General features: G+C 37.3%; 1 protein-coding gene across 1 annotated transcript in view; it reads left to right on the top strand.

Moving 5' to 3' along the window:
- The window catches only part of SEC24B (SEC24 family member B), a 42151-nt gene extending 36136 nt beyond the window's left edge, over window positions 1-6015 (top strand). Inside the window, 4 exon segments of the mRNA XM_009573171.1 lie at window positions 682-786; window positions 1885-1977; window positions 3628-3731; window positions 5185-6015. Of these exon segments, the coding sequence (XP_009571466.1) occupies window positions 682-786; window positions 1885-1977; window positions 3628-3731; window positions 5185-5299 (417 nt within the window). The 3' untranslated portion in view covers window positions 5300-6015.
- The last annotated feature ends 11721 nt before the right edge of the window (window positions 6016-17736 follow it).

A 17736-nucleotide genomic window follows, 5' to 3' on the forward strand; every position in this document is an offset into this window, starting at 1 on the left:
TTTGCAGAATGCGTCACAGGTTCTTAATAGATATTCAGCCTGTTTTGTATTGGAGCTTTAATCTGAAAATACTGGGGGGTTGGGTTTTTTATTGGTTTTGTTTGTTTTTTATTGCTGGGAAGGAAGTGGGGGTGTATTTTTTTAATAATGTCCTTGCTAATGGCCAGATTGTTTAATCAGATCAGTCATAGTGCTCTGTGGACAAACCCGTGTGTCGCTTCAGGCAGGATGTTAAATTAAGGAACTTTCTGTTACTTGAATGCAGTAAAATAGTGAACCCTTATAGGGAGTAGAATTTGATGGTTTTCTCCTCTTGCAACATTTCTAGTGAAGTTGGATGCAATGAAAAAATCTATGGAGGTTGGTTGTAGAAAATTTTAAGTGTAAACACTAGAATTCTTTTGAAAGTTTGGCATCTATAGCATGAGAAATGTTACATACACAAATTAACTTGCATTATTCTTTTTTAGGTAATAAAGTAGCCTTTAGGTTAAGTAACATTCTAGAATTGCTTGATGTACATAATCATTTTAGGCTTAACATGGCATTTTGTTACATGAGAATCCTCAAAATTTTGCTGGAGATTAACAGTGTTTTTTTCCTGTTTTATTTTACCTGGTTAAGATGAAAAATAGGATTTATTTATATTCTATTGTTGTTGAGTATTGTTTTTTGTTACAGAGTACAATACATGTAAATGACCGAGTTGTTCCTCAGCCACCTCTTCAGAAGCTGTCTGCAGAGAAGTTGACAAGAGAAGGAGCTTTTCTTATGGATTGTGGTTCAGTAAGTTACCAGTTTCACGCTTTTTTTTTTTTTTTTTTTTTTTTGAAAAAGCAGTGTATGTTATTGTTCACTGCTTTCAATAATTCAGCAATGTAGTGAATTAGCATTCCAGGTAACCTGGCAGTAATCTGTGTTCCAGTGAAAGGCTGTCATATTTTGATCAGAGGAGTATCTTTGAGGTTGCATATTAAGGCTTCAGAGGTTATTTTTTTTCATGCTAGACTGATCAGAATATACCAAGAGTTCACATCAAGTTTTTTTTTTTTCCTGGAAATAATGGATTTCCATTTTCCAAAATTTCTCTTAATGGTTAGTAAATTGTATGTACTACTGTACAGTACATAATGTACTGTCTTTCTAACAAAGCATTTCTCATTGATGCAGGAACCTTCTCAGTTACGCACAAATAGAAGTGGTTTTATGATTTGTGGCTTGTGTGACGTAAGAGTTGCAAGAGTGAGGGAATTGCGGGGAGTGAACAAAATCTGTAGATACAGTTTAAGGTATTCGTCGAAATTATACTAAAACACACTTAATTGGATAAAGCGTTATGCTACTCGAATAATGTGATAAAACATTATGCTACTCTAATGGCAGTCTAGAAACTGCTTTAAACCTTGTATGACTTCAGGGACTGATTGTGAATGTCAAACTAGCTTCTGTCTCCAGATGTCTGAAATAATTACAATAATGTGTTTTCATAATTGGTGCTTTACTATGACTTGTTTAGCTTGGGAAGTCAGTGTGCAGTAACTTACAAAATTTTAGGTTTTTCATTTTAGGAGGTAACACGGGAAATTAGTGCATTAACTGTTCCAATATAGATGTGTCCTGCATCCTCAGACTTTCAGTATTTGCATTCTACCTATTTTTCTTTTTTGACATTTAAGGATCTTTTTCCAAATGCTACCAATGTATTAATAGTAAATGTACAAATAATGAATATAGAGATGTATATGTGAATTGCAGCTGGAGCTCTCAAGTGATTCATTTGCATGAAAGGTATTATTCTGGTATTATTCCAATTACGTCACCACTTGTCTCTTTCTCTAAAATGTATGCAAGGCCTTTACTAAAACTGATTCTGACATCTTACAGATTTTTTACATTTGGATTGGAAAAAACTGTGATAACAACTTCATAAAAGATGTCCTTGGATACCCAAACTATGCGTCAGTACCACAGAAGATGGTAGGCGTTTTAATGAGCTGTGCTGTATAATGCTTACGTTTGGAATCTATATTTAATCTATTTTTTCAGTTTTTAATTATATAACTATGAATTAGGGTTTTTTTATTGGGTATCTTCTAACCTCTTGCCAACTTCATAGGAGACAGATAGAAGTTGTCAAGTGTTTTCAAGGAAAGAATGTAAACATGTAAATTTTGGCATTCATGGAATGCCAAAAATTGTTCTATGACATTACTGCTTTTATTATTTTTATGGAAATACATATGGGCTCACAAGAATAGGATGGAATTTCATAGAATGAATAAAAAAAAATTATCTATTCAGACGTGGTAATTGTTAAGATTAGAGTTATTTTATTGATACCACAGTTTTCAGAAGCCTTCTGTTCTTTGAACCTGGTGTAAGATACCAAGTCTATGGTATGATGTGATAGGCCTGTAAATAAAGGGTAAGAGTTAAGTTTTGCTCACCTTCCAAGCCTTGAGTCAATGTTAAAAAGAAACACTTTTAGCTGTTAGAATATCAAAGACCCTTGGATGTGTGTTTTCGTGGAGGGGTTTTTATGTTATAACCTGTACCTATAGTCTTGTGCGTGAAACAGAGCAGCAGTTAAAGAGAAGACCCCTCTTCTGTGGGTAGTGATTCCAAAATGTTAACAAGTGGTGGGTAAGGATGGACCCTTTTAAGACACTCCAGAAAAGTTGAGAATCAAATGGTTATACACATAGGAAGATATTTTCTGCTTATAGAGCTTGCATAGTATGAAGGGGAAAAGTAAGTGACAAGTAGTAATTATAAGAACAGGTTAAGAGTGGTGAGCTTTAAGACTACTATAAAATTGGACTGCTTGTTCAGAGTTTCATATTTTGCTTGTATGAGCAATTTAAAACTGTCCCCTCTGATCAGTTGGTGGTAAGTATTGATAGAGTTTTCAGGAAGAACTTGGATAAAGGAAGGATGGTAACTTTTTTCAATGGTTGTATAGCATTTATTATAATGAAAATGAGAGAAAGAACAAACATAAACAAAAGTTGTTGTCTTTGCTTTTAAATTATATCTTCCATTCATTTATTACAAAGGTAGCAATGGAACTGCTTTTAAATCTGTAATCAATTATTTATGTCATATTAATTGTCTTAAGAGGTTATATTGGCCTTGAGAGTTGGTATATTTAGCTTGGTGAATGGCTCAAGTTTTTTCAATTCTGTTTTTTCACTCATTCCCCAACCAAATAGTCCAGTATAATCTTTGTGTTGAAATTTGCTTACAATTCAGATTTCACTTCTTCATGTCTTGTTCATCTTTTCAGTGATACAAAATGCAACATGTAGGAACTTGATTGACAGGGGAAGATAAAGGCAAGAAAACTGCGAAATCAGCATTTTGAAAAGATGACTTTTTAAATGAGCTTGCTTTCTAAAATCTTTTGCACTTAAAAGGCAGTTTAAGTAAAGATGTACTGCTTCCTACAGAACAGATATTGCTGAATTTTTGTACTTTAAGCTGAAGAAAAAATGTGTATAAGTAATCCATGGTTGGTAATTTCTTAATAGAAATTGTGGCTTGGGTTATGTTATGACTATCAGGATCTATTTTTTAAAATAGTTTTGGTAATAAAAGATGATGACTTCTTTCAATTCCTTCAACCAGACACAGCTTCCTGAGGTAGATGCACTTTCTTCAGAAAGGACAAGATCTTTTATATCTTGGCTTAGAGACAGTAGACCTTTAAGTCCAGTTCTCCAAGTAATAAAGTAAGTATTTCTGTTAAATCCTGAGTAGTTATTGGCAACTTGTATTTAAAATTTCTAATTGACACTGATGAAAAGTGGGAATATCTGACCCGGAAGAAACTGAATGACATCCTCTTTCCAGTTGATAGACTGCTGTTATCTAAAAACCCTTAGCAGCAAAGGTCGTCTTTGAATCTAGTGCAGATTCAGTTACCAATAGCTTTATTTGTAGGAATTAGTTGCGTATTTTTATATTGTTAAGAATACACTAAAGCAGTGGATATCCTTATGATCAATGGGGTTAACCAGGTTAATTTCTGGTATAGCTTTTATAATTTCAATACATACATATAAAAAAAATTCAAGTAGGTTAATAATCTGTAGATGGCTTAATAATTGTATGTATTTGTTACTGATCTCCATAGGACCGCAGTTGATTTATGACAAATGAGGCAAGTTCTGAAGCCTTTTCAAGCCATGACCCGCTTAAAGAAGTTTAAATTCTATGAAATGTTTATACTTGAGTTTACATTTGTTTTCCCTAGAGTACTCAGTTTACTGAGCCTGACGGGAGATCACATTTTAAGAGAGTATGATGACTTTCTTACTCAGATAAATAATGTTTAAATATAGGACTGACACTTCAACTGTTGGTGTTGTGGCTGCTGCTTGAATTGCGAGTAGTGCTGAGAGACCATAGTAAATAGCAGAGCTTTACTGCACGCTGTACTATACCAGTACAGAGGACTGTGCCCCACCAAATATTTGCTGTGCCCCAGCAAGTTTTTATTAGAGCAATAATTTTGGATGCTAGGTCTTTGACATGCTTACCTGCTCTGTTCTGTTGCCAAATAAGAAAAATTGGGGAGGTGAATTGCGAGTAGTGCTGAGAGACCATAGTAAATAGCAGAGCTTTACTGCACGCTGTACTATACCAGTACAGAGGACTGTGCCCCACCAAATATTTGCTGTGCCCCAGCAAGTTTTTATTAGAGCAATAATTTTGGATGCTAGGTCTTTGACATGCTTACCTGCTCTGTTCTGTTGCCAAATAAGAAAAATTGGGGAGGGATTGAGATTACATGTAACCAGAGAAGTAAATTTTCCAGTTTTTTAATCTTTATCAGGATTTAATGTAACCCTTTCAGAATTCATTGCCACTAGTTATTTGTTAATCTTCTAAAACAAAATCTTTATGTTTCCTTTTTTGTGTTTCTACAAGATATTTTAAATGCTATTTCACCCACTTTTCTACCATTTTATACTTCTTAAAAAGATGCTGTTGTTCGATAGTGTATTACAAAGTTCAGGGTCTTTTTATAAACTTTGGATTATTTGCAATTGTAGTGTCTTTGGACTGAATTTAGACTGGAAAGGACAGTAAGCAATTCGTTAGAACTTATGCCTCTGCTTGAATTTACAGTGGATTTTTTGCTCAATGTTTGGACTAAAATACCTTCCTCTCTTCTTTCAGAGATGAGAACCCTGCCAAAACAGATTTTTTTCAGCATTTAATTGAGGATCGGACAGAAGCAGCTTTCTCATATTATGAATTCTTACTTAATATTCAACAGCAGATTTGTAAGTGAACAAGGAATAAGTAGAAGAAAAATTCCTGCCTTCCAGTAGAAGCGTGGGCCGGGAGAAGCATATGGGAAGTTACAAAAGTGGATACTTATTCTTCACAATATACAGTGACCAGCACTGTTTTGGAAGCTTTGCAGCTAAAGAAGTATACATTTCCAAAAAAATTTTGCAGATTTACTTCAGTCTGAAAGTGCTAGGAGTGATGAAGCTGTTTCACTAGTAAACTTTAAATTGGTTTATACACGTTTCCAGTTGTGCAGCGGTATGGTGCTCTGTTTATTGCAAGCTGGTGAATTTATGTAGCTACGTGGGATGATATTTCTTAATGAAATGTACAATTAGGTAAAGCCTTTTTTCTTACATTTATTATAGTAGCCCTTCCAGATCCAAACACTTAACAGAGATTTCAAAGGGCAGTGCTGTATGTTGGTTGTTTATATGAATTTCTTTTTAAAAGGAATGATTCATATTTACTAAAGACTTCAGCGAATTCCCCTGTGAAAGTTGTAGAGTTTCAGTAAAGTACATCAATTGTAGAAATAAAATATATAATGTACATAAATATTACATTTGTAAAGAAAATGTAAAAAATGTAACTAAAAAAAAAAACTTAGCTCAGTGTGCAGAATTGTTGCTCAATGATGAATTGTTTTGTCCCAGGCTAGACGATGAAGTTGACTATTAAAACATGCTGAAAAAAGTATCCATGTAGAAAGAACACAGCTGCTTCTTCTGTTAATTTTAGGTGAATTTATTTATGATTGGCTTACTAATTAAAAATATTTTGCTTTATCCTGTGTTTTCATATTTATGCAAGTAGAATCTTTTTGCAACTAAACTCTTACTGAACTGAATATTGAAGAGAACATGTTTACCACTTTATTTCACAGACCTCTGGAATGGAGGAGAAAACACTGCATAGTCTGAAGTGAGCTATTGATACAAAGTTCCTAAAACCTTTATGTATTATCCTAAAGAAGGCGTATCTGTTAACCTTGTTTTATGTTTTGTAAACTACTGTAGTCTTGGTCCAGGTTTCTGTAGCTTGTGTTGTCTGCATTTAGAGTAAGCATGGGTAATCACTCACTCACACTTGATGATTTGATTTCTTCTGTGATCTAAAGAAAAAAAAAAGTGGGGGTGTAAAAATTGATTACCTTGTGTCAATGAAAGTAAAGGCTTTAAAATGTCAAAATTCAAAATGTAATCACACTGTTGCATCTTTCTGAAACCTTGTTCTTGCTAATGTTTTGGTAACTCAATAGTTTGGGCTTTTTGATAGATTTATCCCGAATTTTTAAATTTGGTTGTTAAGTTGGGATGGTTTTGGTTTGGTTTTTTTTAGAGGCATATTAGAAATAATTCATAAAGCACAATCACTCATACTTACTATTCTGAACTTTGTTTATTTGTTTGGTTTAATGAAATGTGACTACAATGAAATAATTAAGTACAAAAAAGTAAATTATGATTAGTATGATTACATTTTATTTTAAAGTAGCCTTGAAAATGCTAACATTGCATTTTAACTGCCATATCCCCTGAATCAAATAGTCAAGAAAAAAAGTACTAGCTATGGATTGCAAATGCTTTAAATGCTGCACTAATTGAATTCTGCAAGTGGTGTTATTCTGCATGTTAGCACAAACTCATGGTTTGGAGAAGATACCTTATAAGTTAAATTTGTGTGTTGTTCCTTAACTAAATGTGTTTAAGTTACCCAAAGATTGCTTAAAAGCAACTTTCCATTTAGTAAATTAATTTATCATGTAAGAAATGTCTGAGGTGATGCTGAATGTTGTCCCTAAATCAGACCTCCAGGATTTCACTACTTGTTTGTAGATAAACTTGCATTCGGTGAAAGCTAAGTGTTGCTGAAGAGTGGGGCATCTTAAAAATCATTTGTAATTGCAAAGATGGGAAGAGCACGTTACAATTTTAAATGCCCCATGAGAGATGCTTCTGGCTTGTGAGCTTGGTATTGAATATTTGGGAACATACTATGCCATGATTAATTGCAACATATTCTGTAAAACCATTACTTAAAGCTTTATTCTTCTGTGGTTTTTGTATATAAAAATTATGAAAAGTACATCTTGAGAGCTATTTGTTCAGTAAAATTATTACACAGCACAGAGAATCTAGTTATTTTTTACTAATTGTAGAGCACATCTGCATTCTGACTGATCTTTAAATTTTAAAAAGACAGTCTCATAGAAGTATCTTGAATTTGAAACATCTCAGAATTTAGTGTTTTGAACAATAGAGTATCTGTAGGCATGGCAAAAGTATCTAAAAAACGGTTTTACTTAACGATGGTTTGGATCACACCACTATACCAGAAGATACACACCAAAAGATTAATCCCTGCCAAGGGATGCGCTGTGAAGCTCAACAACCTTTTTGCCTACTGAGTAAGATTTTGGAGGAGAGATAAGGGGCATGCCTTTGTATCTGTTTAAATAAAGTCCTGAACTATCCAAAGAAGATCTCTAGCCGTTTTAGCGATTGAACTCTTCCCAAAACGCCTTCAACACTACATAATATAAATCGTGCCTATTTAATGAGAAATTTAAGATTTGCTGGGAAAAATGTTTCCCAGCCCCAGCTAAGTCAGTCTTTGGGAAATTGGGTCAAATTCTCAGCATTTTAAATACTGACAGTGGGCGTGTCCCTTTCCATGTCTTAGTGCTAAAAGCAACATCTTGTACCTCTTTTACCAGCTAAGGAGTATGGGAGTTTCAGTTGGAGAAATTACAGTCCAGGAAGCTCTTACAATGGAAGGACACATGATGCAACTCCCAGAGAATTATTACTAAGCTTGATTCTGTATTATGTTCTTAAGCTTATTAGAAATAAACCTATTCATTAATCTTGATGTACAGTTTCAGCATTCTGGCAATGGAGAAAAGATGACCAGGTGCGGGTGATTTTGTTCGGCTTTGGTTTTCTGTACATTTTGTCAGATACTGAAAAGATGGCTTTGTCATTACTGTTGTTTCTAAAAAGCCAGAATCAGTTGTTAGTAGTCAAGAGCTCTTCAGTAATTTTAAATGTGGAGTCTTACTTTTTTTCAGGCCAAATACATTTTAAGAATTTTATGCAAAATTTTCAAGGTATAGGACAGAATTAGGTTTATGAGGGAATAACTACAACCTCAATTGCTGATTTCTGTAGTTAGAAGTATTAACTCATGCATAAGAGTCCTGAAAAATCTCATTTTTATTTCAGTTTTAGAGTGTATTTTGTCTCAGTGCTGTATTCTGATTGTGGGCAGGATGTAACCCTGCAAAAGCTTAGCGGCCAGTTTCAGTAATAGTGAGTTTGGAGGTCTGAGGTTCTAACTAGCGATGAACTTATGGAATACCCCAAATACATGTCAGTTACCTGTCAGTTACTATGTCAAAAATTATTTTAGTGACTTTTTGTTTAAAAGCAGTTCTTCAGATTTTAATACATATTAAATCTTTCATGTAATTCTTCCCAGTGGTTTACTCTGTTTTAAAAAAAAAAAAAAAAAAAAAGTAGAGGGGTGTCTGCATACACTGTTGCTTCTCAGTTTTTCATAAGTGAGGTAGAATATAATTCTTTCAGAATCACAAAGGTTAGGTTCTAACTAGAAAAATCTAATAGTAATGCATGTTGGACCCAGGTAATTCTGAGAGTTAGCATAACAGGGTTTTTTGGTACAGTTGTGTTGGGAATTTTAAAGGTGGGCTGGGCAGCCTGTAATGATTTATTGATGCATCTTTCTTCATCTGTCGGTTCCTAGAATTAAAAATGCACATATCTAGCAGCCTTGCATGCCTTTACTTAAACTGACATGTTATATTCAGATGCAGGAATCTGCAAAGTGTGGTTACAACTATTGCAAATAACTGGGATTTGAAGTCTCTTGAGAACATTTTGTTTTTCCTTGCAAGCTACTGATGATTCCTTTTCATGAAAAATCCAAAGGCATCCTGCTTGTTTGAGTGTAGCAAGAGAGTACTCACATGATTAGTGCCGTGTAAAAGGATTATTACAAGAGCAATGAAAATTCAAATAACCACATTATAGGTGCTTCCTCAATTTATGCTCCAATCCTGAATTCTTACTGATTTACACTTGCAGGGCCTTTGATGTCTTTTCCTTTACAATTTTGATAACTAGAAAATGTCAAATACTTCACAGAATTTCTTTTTATTTTCCTCTGAAAGTCCTTAGCAAAAGTGATGGAGCTGCCTAATTCGGAATATCAATCACGCACAAGGTTTTAGCAGTTGCACACTTCTACAGAAGATAAATAGAGGAGATGGCAGAACTCCTGGGAATATTTCAGAACCTGTTTTTAAAAAAAAAAAAATTGGAAAAGGAGAATTAGTTTTTAATCTTGTTTTTCTTCCTCCTGCTCACCTTTATGATTTTCTGGCTTGTATTTTCTTAAAGCTGCATATGTGGGGTTTTATTTGATTTTTCAGATGCTAAGAGAACACCACCCTAGAGGCATCAGCAAGTACAGATCTCCAGTTACACCCTTTAATCATGTTACCGTTGAAAGAAAAGTGACCGTTCTAAAAAGGTCAAGAGTGTTGGAAGGAAGTACTGTTTGGCTAGCAAGTAGTATAATGTTTATTTTCTTGTGTTTATGAACATGAGTAGAAAGTTTCTGCTTGTGAGACACTGAGGCATTGTGGGATTCTTGACTGAAGTGTTTACTGGCACAAGAATCCTCAAGCATGAGGAAGAGTTGGTGATAACCATCTTGGTAGTCTGCTAGCCATAGGAAATGTTACTTTTCTCATAAATTGTTTGAAAGGATGTTTAAAAAATTAACAAAAGATTTTATTTTAATGTTAGAACATCATTTGGGAAAATACTGTCTTTTGTTAATAACTTCTGTAGATATGATGCTTTCAAAAAATCCTGCAGGCTGTAAATCCTAAATTTTCTGAATACAAAATGTTACTAAAAATTACCTGATGACCTAACGCTGAAGCAAAGAAAAAAAGAATAAAATGTGTAGCAATCGTCTGTAGCTAAGGAATTGTTTCTGCTTTTCTTTCTCTTTGGCAGCTGAATACACTGCTTTCATTATCTGAAGTAGAGCTTAGGGGAAGCCAGGAGTAAAAGTAGAACTGGTACCACTGGCATGTGTGCTGGATGTCTTCATCCAGCTTGCTGAGCATGTGCATAGCTTCTGAAAGACTGGTGCTTTGACTGTCTATCCAGATGTTGGAGTTCAGCAACTTCTTGTGATATAGCTGTATTTCTAAGTGCCTTATATTTTTATTCAAAATAAAAAGCCATTTGAGTTTCCAAGCTCTCCCCTTTCACCCAACCAAACTATTATTTGTAATTACCAAAAATGCTTTGTTTACACAAAAGCGTAATTTATTCTTGGAGAGCAAGCACGAAATCTTTCAGCCTTCCAAACATGTATTTTGAAAGTTTAAGTTCCTGGAAAAAGAGTGGAAAGCGCCTCTCGACCATGACTGTGGCATCTCTAGCAGTGCGGATGGGATGGATTGGTTCTGCAGGAGGAACGCAGCCGTTGAGAAAAGCAGCACGCAAGGGGTCTGTCAGCATTGCTGTCAAACTGCAGCTAAATCATCGAGCGGCGTTGTCCATCCACCTGCTCCGGTATCCTGTCTCCTTTAAGAGCAACTGGTATCGGATGGTCCGGCGTGAAATGTGAGAAATCCCTAGTGCGCAGGTTGTCCTACCCTGAGTTGTCTCTCTACCTTACGTATTTAGAGATCAGCTTGACATATGAAAGCCTGTCAGCATTTTTGCTAATTAGAATAACTGAGCATTGTTGACCTTAGATCGAGTAATTTCTTCTAATGAAAAGTTTTGCAATCTAATGACCTGTGAAGAAAAATGCAATTTTTTTCTTACTTCTGAAAGTCGCTGATTGCTCTGTAGCTTCGCATGCTGGGGAGACAGGAGATGCCAAACTGCTCTATACCCTTCTTTCTTTGATACACGGTTATCATGTCCTCTCCTTAATTTGCTTTCTAAGGCTTTCAGTTTCTCAGTATGTTTAATTTTTGATGGTGTTCATCTGTCTTCTCACACCACCTGCTAAGACTATACTTCAGATGGGGTGCCTGGTACTATGCAAGGTATCGCAAATGGTGTTGCATGAACTGATTTACATAAAGGTAGGTATCACCAGCCTTTTCCCTTTTCTGCTCTTTTTCATCCTAATTTCTTGTTACAGTGAACTTTGTTAGCGGTAATACCTGGTTCTATAAATGAGTGTGTGTTGTAAAAAATAAGTTCTGTTATATGGCTTCCCGGAGAAGTTTATAAAACAAAACAGAAACAAAACCTGTGAACTATCTTCCCTCCTCCCTGGCAGTTTCCTAAGGTAGCAGGAAGAATCTTTCAGCTCCTTACTTTAGGGTTTAGGACTTGCCTTAAAAAATAACTAGAAGTAACCAACATCTTGTAGAAACTGTGCATGTTGCGGAACAGGTCTAGGCAGGACTGCAGGACTTACTGAAGCAAGAGTTAGGACTTCTAGGAATGTCCTTCAGCTTTAACTTGTGAATTTTAGATGAATCAAATGTAAAATGGCTTAGAAGCCAGCCTTTTCTCCAACAAGTTGCCATGCGTCGTGCGTCTTTCTTCCTTAGCCTAAAACAATAATAGGGCAGACAACATGATACCACCTCAAAGGGAGGGAGAACTATTACCCGGACAAAGAATATTACCACAAAACCCTGGCACAAATGCGCTCTGCGGAACAGATGAATGGAGTATAATTTCCTGGGAAGTGAGTGGGGTTGGAGTGGATGCTCAGGTCCCTGAATATTTGCATAAAGCGGCACGTCAGAATTTTTAGAATTAATATGGTTGTGACTCATAGAGTTTGTGCTCAGCTCTGGTGTTCATTTGTAATGACTAATGTGAAATGACTAAACAAAACAAACCAAAAGGTCCTGTGCATCTAGGTGTGCATGGCTTCCTCTGGCATAAATAATGTTTATGTTTGAGGAGTCGTTTGTTACTGCTATTTGCAATTTTTGGACTGTAAAGTATTTCTTTATTTCAGTTCCACTCTTTCACCTTGATTCCACAGTCTCTTCCGTGTGTTTCGGTGAAGTGTGTCGAGCTGTGCGTAGCTATTACTAACTCTAAGTTACTAGCACTGAGTACTTACGCAGGGGTTTCACTGAAGACCCCTGACCACAAGGACTGCGCTGTGCTGTGTTCTGAACAGTCATTGCTTTCTGTCCCACGCTGATGACATTAAATTTACATGTTCTTACATTTTAAGCCATAAGTCATTCAGAGGTGTAGTATAGGTCATTAAGACTGCCCGAGTGAGGAAAATGACTTGCGTAAATATGGGGTTTCTAAGCTCTTTTTAATACTGCAGATGCCAAGCTGAAGACTTGAGCTCTATCTCTGTGGCAGGCTGGTGCAAAAGGAGCCAGAGCCTGAAACCGGCTGAAGCTCTGCCTGATGCGGGTGGTGTATCAAGAGAAGAGGGAACAGCTGAACTTTTCCATCACGCTACTGCTCTCTGATGACACATTGTCCTGGCTTGAGCAGGAGCTGGGCCTGGAATGGCTCCAGGATTAGGAAACCCTAAACAGGAGATCTCTGTCCGTATTTTTCCGGTGCATTGGTTGTGTATTTCTCCCTGGAGCTGTGGCTCCAGTGGCAGCTTAGGCCGATTTCCCTGCGCAGTGGTGCTGAAAGGGGAATCTCTGCCCTGTCCCCACACGCTCCCGCTGCCTTCCTTGTGTCAGCAGCAACATGCGACTACTTGTCCTGAGACACAAGTATTCACAGCTGGGCAGCCAAATAAACTCTCTGCAAAGATTCGAAGTGATGAATGCCTATGGCATTCACATCGCCCTATACGAACCCTTCCTATTGTTTCAGCTGGCTGGTCCTGCATGGTCAGAGGGCTCAGCACTTTAAGGGATGGGGAATATAAACTTCATTTTATCCCCCAGAAAAGATGTTAGTGATAGGGACCTAGCAGGACTCTTCTCTTTGGGACGCTGCGCTCCACTGGGGTTGTAAGGAAGGCTCTTCACTGAAGAGCTGCGCTAGTGTTGGTACCTGCTGCACAAAGGCCTAATGGGCTGCTAAAATTGTACTGGGAATATGAAATTAAAAACTGATATGCTGCTTCCATAACTAGAACAAACTTAACATTGAACTTGAGACTTTCAATATTAATTAATGTACTCAAACCACGGTCCATGCCCTAGGTGCTGTTCTAAGTTAATTCCTAGTGAGTTGGCCTGTGTTATCACACTGGGATCAATTTAAATGTCAAGCTGCAGCCTTTCCCTGTTGGCCCAGTTCTTTCTTCATCTGAACTTTTTTGGGAGATGGACTCTGAACCGTATTCTGTGCGCTGATTTCCTGCCCAGTGCAAGCCGTGTTTGTGTGTGCAGTCCTGACCTGAATAATAGCTAACTGCTTAGCTCTGACAGTTTTTTGAGACTTTTATGCCTATCGAGTCATCCTATGTGTCATTCCTGTATTAAGTTCCTAAATTTTATAATTATTTTTGTAAGAATTTATGCTTACAATGCATGAAAGATAAATTTACAAGCAAGAGAGAGCATACAAGAAAATCTAAGCAAACAAGGAGACACAGTAGAAAGTCTGAGAAGAGGGAAGAAAAAATGATGACTGTGGATGATGCAGCCTCCCTATAATCGTGACTCAGGTCTCTGCTCTACTGACTTAATGCTCCAGTGCAATTTAGACAGCCTGGCAACTCTGTAATAAGAGTGTAATTTACGATCCTCCGACTAGTCTAAGTACTTCTCATTCCTTGAGTAAGAATTTATCTCTGTAATTGGAGTCCAGGTCCTTTCCCATGTGGCATCACGACGTCCAGCAGTTCATTTAGGAAATCTTACGGGCATGATCCACTGCTCTATAGAAAATACAGCGAGTTGTATGTTCTGTGCGAGTCGGTGATAGGTACTGGCAGAGGTAACATGTTGCAATGAGCTTTTCTTCTATACTTTGAAGAGAGGTTTTTGCTCTCTGTGCACTGGGAGGGAACATAGTTTTCGCTGGTGAAAAAGTTTGTCTTTACATCGAATGGCCACAGTGCTGTTACCATGTCCAGAAGGAGCAAAAGAACTTTATATGCTCCCCTCGTCATGAAAATATAGGAGTTTGGGTTTCGTCCTTGTGACTTTTGGGAAAATTCAGGCTGTTTGCTAATGACTTGTAATGGCCTTACCTGCAATTCTGCAAGGAAGGCTCAAGATCTTAGCTCATCTTTGCTGCTGAAGAGGAGAGATTTTGCAGCAGCTTCTCATCACCAGATGCGAGATAAATCTCTCAGTAGAGACATGGTTTTTGGAAGATGTATCACCTAATTTTATTCCATTCCATTATGTTTTCTGTTTTGAACTGTTGTATGCAATAGTTAAAAAAAAACCCTCTAGCTGTTGGTTTTCAAGTAAGATAACATTGGAAAGTTTTGTTTCAGGGGGATGCTGGAAGTGGGAGGAGGAAATCCTGCTTGCTGAAGGAGGACAGCATAGAACTGCCTTAAGGGGAGAGCTTCAAGCTATCTGCCGTGGTATTGTTGTACAGATGGGGACTTTTAAGTTTGGTCGTCAGGTTTTTTCTGTTCTCTCTCCCTTACCCTCCAATGCTGGAAAGTTACCTGTGAACAAACAAGAAAGAATTAAGAGCTGTAATGAAGGAAACAAGACAGAGGATGAGGAAAAGGGCTCTGGCTTCCATGTAATCACGACTGAAGTTACATCTAAGCATATTTGTTTCCTTGAGTGATGGGAACATCATCCTATAATTGGGGTCCTGATTAATTTTGTCATCAGACTCCTATAGCTGGCTAATGAAGATGATTACCCTGTAATTAGGCTGTGTGCCTTCCCCTCCTGAACATACCCGGAATATGATGCACGGCACCTTCGGACATGTTCCTCCCTGTGGCGAGGGTAGAGATCTTTGCTCTTGCAGTTTTGTGCCTCTGACAGTCAGTTGGTGAGACATGTCTGGAGTTAGGGTGCTCTCCTAGAGCTTGATATTTTGCCCAGGGAAAAAGTTTTTAATTCAGAAGATCATCTGTGTCCTTCTGTCCTACCTTAAAGTTTGTTTTGTTTTGTTTTACCTCGACAAAGATTTGAAACAAATGCTCCGAGATTTACGAGACAGACCCTTCGCCACTCGGAAACACTGTGGCCAGGGTCCCTCTTGTTCCCCCTTAGTTTCATGCTTCCCTAGAACTCCATCTTATTTTATTTTAGTAAATAGTTTCCTCTTTAAAAAATGTCCCTGAGAATATGACTTGAAATGTAAGTCTCTAATAATCTGCTTGTTTTCCTAACCATTTTCTTACTGGAACTGCGGCCATTCACGTATGTATAATAGGAAGACAAGAACCCTGATGCTGTGCATGCATAAGTCACTCCCCTTGAAGTGCCATTTCCTGTTGGCAGAGCACATAGATACCAGAAGGGCAGAGATTAATTTGCATCTCACAGGAGAAGAAAGCTCATTCACAGCTAGTTTCAAGTTAATGTAATCTAACTCCTGTTACCAACTACTTTGTAAACGCAGGGGATAAAAAAAAAAAAAGGCAAAAATTTGGGAACTAGCAAGTCATCCTAAAAGCTGTCCCTCTTGAACAGCCTTCAGGTCCAGACCTTGTTTTAGTGGTTGCACTCAAGAAACTTTGCCATTCACTCCATTTTATAGGTGATTTAATGGTATCTGTGACTGTAGTGACGTTTCACAGGATTTTTTTATATTTACTGTATTCAATGGGTATGAACAGATAAATACAATGGCAGTTTTATGTAGACTTTTCTTTGTCAAGTGTTAATTACGTGTGATGTTAGTTTAGAAATGTAGTATGTTATAGATACATTTTGAGGTATGATTCAAAAAAAACTAAGTTACAGGGAACAGTGGGTACTTACAGTGGAAATTATAAGACAAGAAAACATGTTGCTTAGCCAACAAAGCAGGAGTTGCCTCATGAGGCAATCAGAAAGGTGTGAAAGATAAATGTAGGGTAGGTTTTTCAGAGTCAAAGTAATCTTTTTAAACTTGGCAGTGATGCAAGGCCCAACTAGTAAAATGTTCTCTTGTTTCTCCTTGCCCATAGATAAAAACGTGAGTCTTGATTCCCGGTCCCCTGAAGAAGCGAACATCCACAAGTTGCTGTGAGTGGCAGTGTTTCTTTGCTCCTTATTAACCTTTTAAAACAAAGTACAGAAAAGTCTAGCACTGAACAACGACCAAAACGATCTCTTTTCTAGTCCTGACACTGATTTTTCCTCCCCAAAGAAGGTAATTTTGATAAAAACATCATTATGTGGTAGGAGTACAAAAAAAAGCCAGTTACCATGACCTAGTTACCTCTACTTGATGAAACCATAAATATTCCATCTTGAATTAATATACTTAACTCTTTAAGCCTTTATTTCACCTCTGGCAACTTTGCAGATATTAATATAATTTACTTAATAAGGTACATAAGTCCAGAAATTAACTCTTACTTTGGCTAAAGCAAAATTACTCCAATAAAATTTGGGAAATTTTTGCTATGATAAATATTGTGACTGTATCACAAGTTGCCGCCTTTGGGACTCATTGCCTGTTAACAGTGCAATTTCTTTTCATCTGCTTGTTCCCTGGGACCATGCTCACTTTAATAGATTGCAGTGACCCTGAAATGGGAATGAATGGCTCTGTGATCTTAGCTGCATAAGGTTTCCGTTCCAGAGCTTGGAAGATGGACACAAGCGGGGTTTTATATAGTGCCCAGAGCCATCAAGCATGCAATCAGTTGTGGAGTTTTTCCATGGTAGTGACGCTCTTTCAGATCTGCAACAGCCCAGTTTCTAAGATCCTTTTGTCATCATCGGGTAAAGATGATTTTGTTTTGTGCAGCATTGCTTTGGAGGAGCATCATAAAGGGCACAGAAAGCAGAGGAATACAACGCTTTATGTTTCCCTGCTGTAACGTGGGTCTGATGCGCTTGGTTTGTACTGAACAAGAAAACCTGCATTTGTGGGATGGAGATTCTGTGGGATAAGGTGATATCAAACAAATGATAAGGTTAAGCCTTGCTGATTGCTCTACTGCTGTAAACAGAACTTTCTTGTAAAATAATGAACTCTAAGAGTGTGTTTCTTTTGTGCTTTGCTGTTCGTTTCTGTGGTACCAGAATGTGTTTATTCCACTGAAACACAGGGGGTAGCAATAGTCCTGTTCCTCAAAAAAAGGCAATACTCAGCTACAGAAAAGTCAGGTGTTCAGGTAAGAGAGAAATTTATGATTACCTTAATCTCATTAATAAATATAGTTATTGAAATCTGTTTCCAATTGCAAGAAGAAAGATGCAGATGAGGGGGGACAGAACCTGTACACAAAGGGCGGTGGGTTGCGCCCAGCTGGGCGAGGGCGAGGCGGAGCCGCCTCCCCGCCTGC

This window comes from Fulmarus glacialis, unplaced genomic scaffold, assembly GCF_000690835.1.
Source record: "Fulmarus glacialis isolate BGI_N327 unplaced genomic scaffold, ASM69083v1 scaffold40042, whole genome shotgun sequence".
Classification (NCBI taxonomy): domain Eukaryota; kingdom Metazoa; phylum Chordata; class Aves; order Procellariiformes; family Procellariidae; genus Fulmarus; species Fulmarus glacialis.